This window comes from Calidris pugnax, unplaced genomic scaffold (genome assembly GCF_001431845.1).
Source record: "Calidris pugnax isolate Ruff unplaced genomic scaffold, ASM143184v1 scaffold404, whole genome shotgun sequence".
In the NCBI taxonomy this organism is placed as follows: Eukaryota; Metazoa; Chordata; class Aves; order Charadriiformes; family Scolopacidae; genus Calidris; species Calidris pugnax.
The window spans coordinates 179622-186950 of NW_015091151.1; the positions used below are offsets into that span (position 1 = coordinate 179622).

Here is a 7329-nt window from a genome sequence, read left to right on the forward strand (position 1 = left end):
TTAACAGGAGGTCAGAGACGAGGAGGCGCCTCTGGAAAAAAAAGGAAAAAAAGAGCAAATGGCTACAGTGGAGGGTTCAGCTGCTGAACAACCGCATGATGGGCAGGAATTTGGAAAGAGCTGCTTCTCTCTAGGAGATACACACAAACCTGCCTTTCCCTGGCTTGTTCCAGAGAGAGGAGTTATGCAGGACGGAGAAGTGGGATGAAGCTGTGTTCAAACAACAGGGCTGCTAAAACCAAATTGAATGCACAGGATGAACTGAACAATAACAGTGAAGTGACACAGACTTTGTCACTGGGATCTCAAAAAAAAAAAAAAAAAAAAAAGCAGCAGAAAAAGAATATCTAAGTCTTTACTAAACATCTGAAAGGTTGTAACTATTTGGTTAACATCACTACCCAACAGTTTTTTACAGAATACATGGAGTCATAGTCTCTGCAGAGGTGCACCAGCTAAAGGACAAGATGCAAAGTGCAAAATTTACAAATAAAAAACAGAAGAAAACAAAACAAGAAGTCTTTCCTTATGTCCAGCGAGATTTTTGCCAAGGGGGTTGTACAGCCATAAGCTGGTTCTCCTCCATCCATAGAGATTTCATGAACTCAGATAGACAAGGCCCTGAGCAAGCTGACCTAACTGAAAGGTTGGTTGTGCTTTGACAAGCATATTGGACTAGAGACCTCTAGAGGTACCTTCTGAATTAAACTATCCTATATAATTTATTATTGGTTTACACAGATGTTTGAGCTGTTTTAGAGCACAGATGCAAGCCTAACCACCTTCACACCTGTCCCACAACAATCCATTGCTTTATTGTGTTCTTGCTTAACAGATTATCTGCCCACCAGGTGAGCTGCAGTAACAGCACGCATGTAAGTCTTAGCACATAGAAAGTACCAGGCAATGCCAAATTCGTTCAGTTTAACCCAACCACATTACGAGGGTTGTACTTCCTTGGATTTTCCACAGACAGGCCTCATTATCCAACTGCTGTAACTGAGCTGACACACTATGAACTTGCTCAACTACACTAACTGGATTGCGCACCAAAGCAACTCCAAAGTTTGTAGAAAGACTCAACTCCCATTCCTGGGTTCCCAAGATCTCACCTTGTGAGCCTTCAACATCATGAGCATTTTCACTGCCCAAATGGAATGCCACCTGCACTGGGAAACCAAACTATACAGATAGGTTAAAAAACCCCACAGCTCATACCCCAACATAGTGCTGGTGCTACATGCCCAAAAGCAGACTGCAGGCACAGCCCAGAGAAATAGGAATTATCTTTTGGGAGTGAAGAGAGAAATGATCCTGCCTCTATGGCTCTTTTTTATCACTGAAAGAAGGTTTTTTTCCTATGGTCAGCATAAGCATAAAAAGCACCTGGCTACATGATTTTTCTCTAACAGAGATTCCAAAACAGTGGTATATGTCAGAAAATCACACAATAAGACGCATCAGAAGACCTCTATTCCACTGTTCTCCTCAAAGCAACGTCAACTTCCAAGCCACTCATAGTCTTGTTCAATTTAGCTTTGAAAGTCTTTAAAAGTTGAGATCCCTCCCCAGCCTGACACAACTCTCTCAGCATGGTCCAAGCACTGCTTCTTTCCCAGGGGGGAAAAAAAAAAAATAATTTTTTCCTTATGTACAGTCAGAATTCCACTTCCTGGAGGCTGTCCCTTGTAGGAACTGTGCGCTTGAGAAGAGTCTGGCATTATCTATGACCACCGCTAGATGAGGCAACTAGGTCCCTCCTCAGCCTTCTTTTTTTCAGGCTGATTAGGCCCAGCTCTCTCAGCCTCCTCTTATACACCACATACATATGAATCAAAATGCAACACCCTAAGGCACAGGAAAGGCTGTACTGCCACTTCCAGGCAAAAATTACAACTCTTGCTCTTGAAGCTCTCAGGCTCCATTAGCCTGGCTGTCTTCCAGGGCTGGATCTCTAGTTTTCCATGTCAAATTGCTGGGAAGAATAGATGCCCAAAGAACATTTTCTTTGGATCCTTCTTCCTCTTGTTCCCACTCCAAAGGGAGTTCACTGGATCCAAGACAGATAGAGGAGTGGATCTCAGGGCTGGGATTACAGAGATGGATTCTGGGGCAAGACCCTTACTCAAGCCCACAGGAGAGCATGACTATTGCTAATTGAGATTCCCCAGCACTTTTGGAAATTCTGATCTATCCAGCAACAACCAGAAGGAAGCAGAGAAAATGCACTAAAATACTTGAAGCTGGTCCCTTCAGAATTTCTTCAGTTAGTAGAAAAAGAGAAGCCGATGATACTGTTTCACAAAGAAAATAAACTGCATGGAACCAACTACTGCCACGTCATCTATTAGAGCTAGTGAGCAAGATTAGGCTGTTTACGCCATTTCAAATAATGTCATCATCCTGCTATCCTCAGATCTTTTCTACCCTAAGCTTGTTGTAAAAAATGTTATTTTTCAAGGTTGACACAGCTGTTTAAGCTCGGAGTCTCCCAGAAAGAAAACATGCAAGGTCAACATAAATGACAAAAGAGCAGAAGAAGCACTTGGCCCCTAGCCCAGGAATAATGCAAGTTAAGCAAGGTGAAAGGTCAAACTTTCAAACTGTTCCTCCCCAAGCCTCAGCAGTCCTGCTCTCCTATTAAAACTCAATGTAAAAGGACCAAATCCCAAGTCAAATGAATTTATATTCAAAAGTTCAACTGCTTAATGTGAAAACTCTGTTTGAAATTCCCAGTTTTATTTACCTGATTGTCTGATCAAAAGAAGCACTAAGAATTTGGCTGCTGTCTTTGGAGAAACTGAGGCATGTAACACCTTTACTGTGTGCTCGTTCAAATCTTCTCAGACACTGACCACTCTGGATTTTCCACACCTGGAGAGGAAGTAGCAAATGAAATGCAGGTGGTTACTTTGTTATGAGATACAGAAGTTTAAACATCAAACCCAATATGTATCTGTTTCTAAGCCCTGCTAAACTTCATTTGTTTTTTTATCAAATTGCAACATCATTGCAATTGCAAGTGAATCTTTCTTGTCACCACCTCTGCCAACATCTAGTAGAAAAAGATTTGTACCTTGATCTTTCCATCTTGTGCTCCAGTTGCTAGCATTTCTGTATCTCTGCTGAAGCACATGCACAGCACTGCATCATCCATCATCATAAAATTATCTTGTGCCTGGTACTTCAGATCCTAAACAAAAGCAGAAGAACCACCAGTCAAAATAGCTAATTCGATGAAATGTATTTTTAGGCAAAATGCAAAAGTTACAGTAGTTTTAACATCAGTTACATTTTCTAGCCTACCATCAAGCAGACCTCACAGCCTTATAATAACAGGGAAGCACCACTGTCATTATAACAGAGGCAAGAACAATGGTCCAGAAATGTTAAAAAAGTTATTGCAGAGGGAAGTATATGACAAACCAGAAAACTAAACCCACGTCAAGATTCCAGACTAATATTTGAAGCACCCAAGCAGACACCCTTTTCAGATTCACAGTCCCTGAAAAATTAAAACAAACAAAGTATAATCTCAAAGAATAAAACCAGGTGCTCTGGCCAATGAACTATCCGTGTGAAATAACGCACAATTTACCTTCCTAATCTTTCCAGTAGTGAAGTTCCATACTTCAATGAAACCATCAACCGAGCCAGTAACCAGATACTGTCCATCTGGGGAAAACCGAGCACACTCCACATGTGACTTCTGCCCAAACTGTTTTACAGAAGAATATAAATTTAGCCTATTAAGCAATTTAAAAGGAGCAACTCATTAAAACAAAGGTGTAATTTCATTTTTGTTGCAAAAATACAGTATTTTCTAGAGTATGCATTCACAAATTTAATGGTAAAGTACAAAAAAAGCCCGTCAATACCTGCTTACTAGCAGTTCAAAAACGAAGGGGAAAAAAAACCCCTCCTTTTGATCTGGTAATACCTGTGAAACTTATAACAAACACTCCATGATTTACAGCAGCAGTTGGGTTGGCTATCCTCATGTTTTTGTTTCTGCAGTGAATTGTGTATGTTAACAAACACCTTTCCAGTACCCAAGACACACCCCCAGCAGATTGCAGGAATTCCTGAACTAGTTCAAGTGGTTTCACTTGGAATGATGTTTCTCCGGTGAAGTTTTCACAGACAATGCTGATTTTTATTTTTTTTTTTTTATCTATACAGTTTTTAAATTTTAAAATACAAGCGGCCATGACAACTGAGTATAGAAAAAGGTTTTGGTTAATCAATATAAAAATCCAAGACGAGTACTGGTAAACAAAACAAGTTCTAATAAAACTTTTTTATCAAGCTGCTACTGAACACAACAAACTGATTTCACAAGTTTCGAGTCATGACTTCCAAAACACATCTGTTGCTTGTGAGAACTGATAGAGCTACTACAGTGAACTAAGTCTTCTCATTGTACAGAACTGCCTGGTGAAGCTGAAAAGCCTTCACAGGAGGAAACTCCCATATCATGAGTGCTGCGGGACAACTACATCATTACAGCACAGTTTTCTTCCTCTTTTGAAATCTATATGATAAAATCCTGTTACTGATCATATTAGTAGACCTGGCATGTTGTAGTTCATGACCAACACTCAAGTGGTTCACAGAAGCTGACAGGCGCACGCAGAAGCTTAAGAAATGAGTATTTCCTTAGACAAATCAAGAAGGGGACTAAGCCAACCACTTCTGAAAACTGAATGATTCTGAACTGTGAAGTCAAAGAATCAATTAATACATTGATCATATTCACAAATACCATGAGCACACAGCCTTGTTCAGGGACCTCAACTCAGACTCTAATGAAAAGTATCCTGATGAGATAAAGCACGGAGAACTCAAAAAAAAATACAAACAAGAACAGAGAGAGAGGGAAATAACTTACAAAAGAATAACAGAAGAATTCAGAAGGTTTACTAATCTCCCAATATGTAGCACAGGAAGGAACAAGCAGCAGTAACACACATAAAAGCAAGCACAACATCACCTTAATATGTCTGCTCAGCTGTGTGGGGAACTTTTCTTCTTCTACGTCTTTCACAGCTGCTTTGCCTCGGAACAAGTCAATTGTCATACCAGGAGGAAGCAGGCCCTGATGCTGCTGCCATTTCAGTGCCTTTTGAGGAGTTGAAAGACATACAGTTAGGTATCAGATACTCTTAAAAAGTTGCTTCTAATTAATACAATGCAGCAACAGTTTCTTATACCCTTACAAACTGTACACCTGCAGAGTTTGAGACAAATACACCGCAAACAATTACTTGAAACAAGACTTACAATATCGATTCCTAACTCAAGACCACAAGCAACAGAACATTATGCCCAAATTATTTCTGCAAGTGAGAATGACTGGGGCCCATCCTTCTCATTCTGCCTTCAGTATGCAGTATAAAGTACGTACACAGTGTGAATTCAATCGTGTGTTAACTTACATTACCTGACCTGTTGTCTATTTGCCTAGAACTGCATACATTAAAAATAAAAATTACATGACCTTGCGAGCAATATACAAGTGAACTTCATTCACGAGACAGAATCTTATAAAATCCCTTCAGCAGAGAGCTGCCTTCAGTCACAGGACACACCTGTTTGCAGAATAAATTCTGTCGGCCTTACTTAAAAGTTTAAAAAGTGAGTTTTAAGCCACAAAACTGCAGAATACATTAAATACTGTCTGCATAGAATATCAATTAATATATTCTGAGAATCAAAAAAGAGCTGTAAGTACAACAGAAACTGTGTGTTAAAATGTAGTTTGAAAATAATCTCCTTTATGCACTGAGTATTTCTTCTCTTGGAAGAAATCTACTGCTGGAGCGCTGACTTTTCCTAAAACCGCTAAATCTTTGATACATACTGAAAATATTAGTTTTAACTATACCACATGCAAATGTGCAATACTTAAGTTTTACTTTTATATAGTTGGAAAATCAACTACATTATAGCTAATTTTATGCAGCAAAGATCTACAGAAACTGACATAGCTACTAAAATATTTATCCGGAATTACCTGCCCTAACAACGCCATGAGACGAGATGGAGGTACCACGCTGACTTCTCCAGCTAAAGCTTGTGCAATAGCAGCTCTCCGCTTCTCTTTGCTACTTCCATCTGGGTATGCCTAGAGAGAAGTTATTTTCATGAAGTGATTCTTCTAAATGATTTTCCATAAAAGCATTAATGGGTCTGAACTGAAGCCCCTTCCAGATTCATTTTTGATTAGGCATTCAAAACTGCCCTTATCTTTAACACCAATCCTTGAAACATTTGGGATATGCTTTCACTAAAAACGCCAGACTGCCATAACTAGTCAGAAATAATACCTTGTTATTTTATTGTTACTATACAACAATAATTTTATTTACAAAGTACATTTCTTTCTGCATTTATAAGACAGGAAAAGCAAGGCACATAGGGCATCCTGTGGCAGGATACAGGTATAAATTACAAACTCCCACCTGCAGTATTCTTCAAAACCACTGCTCTGCTGCCTCGTGATCAAGTGTTACAGATCACTTCCCAAACACTTCATAAAACGTATAGAATCATCAAACTGGAAAGCTGCACATTCTCACTCCCCGAATGGAAAACAAAAGATGCCGTACGCCATTAACAACTTGGCCTGAAGCCAGGGGTCACGCAAGACAGCATCCTGAGGTCTCCGGAAGAGTGTAACATACCTCACGAGGATCAAAGTAAGACCTGGCCAGAAGGTTCTCGAGGTGGATGTACCGCTCTGGCTGAGTTTGCTTTAGCATGATCATGGGATCTGTCTGTCTCAGGAGAGACCTGGCAGCACCTAGTTCCCGGAGCTCAATCAACTCCAACACAACCTGCATCAAGAGACAAACATTGGCATCAGCAAAGCGGAAGCGGGAAACCCTAGAGAGGGGCTTCCACCCGGGCCAGAACAGCCCAGGCACAGCCTGCTCGCACTCACCTGCTCGTAGAGATCGATGAGGGTCTTGTCGGGCAGCTTCAGCGACTGTATGGCTTGCAGCACCGTGTCCCAATGCCCGCTGTTGATGTCGGCCACAAAGCTTTCGATACTGTCCACGGTGTTGAGGGACACGGTCGTTTCCTCCTGGAGGGTGGCGAGGGCTCGGTGGAGGCTGTTCTCTTTCAAGTACTGCATGATCAGCCGGATCACACTGCAGGGGAAAAACGGCCGCTTATCGGACCGGACCGGCGGGACGCCCTCACTCCGTCCCCATCTCAGCCGCCGAAGCCCCCTCCCGCCCGGCTGCCCAGCCGCAGCGAAGCTGGCACCACCCCCGCGACCGCGGACGCCCTCATGTCCCCCGATCACCTCAGGGACCGCCC

At 41.5% G+C, this 7329-nt stretch overlaps 1 protein-coding gene across 1 annotated transcript in view; it reads right to left on the reverse strand.

Annotated features, from left to right (window-relative positions):
• SMU1 (smu-1 suppressor of mec-8 and unc-52 homolog (C. elegans)) overlaps nucleotides 1–7229 on the reverse strand; it is a 14094-nt gene extending 6865 nt beyond the window's left edge. Inside the window, exons 1-7 of the mRNA XM_014959229.1 lie at nucleotides 6947–7229; nucleotides 6687–6839; nucleotides 6017–6127; nucleotides 4994–5122; nucleotides 3599–3718; nucleotides 3077–3193; nucleotides 2747–2874 (exon numbers count right to left, since the gene is read on the reverse strand). Of these exons, the coding sequence (XP_014814715.1) occupies nucleotides 2747–2874; nucleotides 3077–3193; nucleotides 3599–3718; nucleotides 4994–5122; nucleotides 6017–6127; nucleotides 6687–6839; nucleotides 6947–7141 (953 nt within the window). The 5' untranslated portion in view covers nucleotides 7142–7229. The remainder of the gene's footprint in view (nucleotides 1–2746; nucleotides 2875–3076; nucleotides 3194–3598; nucleotides 3719–4993; nucleotides 5123–6016; nucleotides 6128–6686; nucleotides 6840–6946) is intronic.
• Nucleotides 7230–7329: the final 100 nt, after the last annotated feature.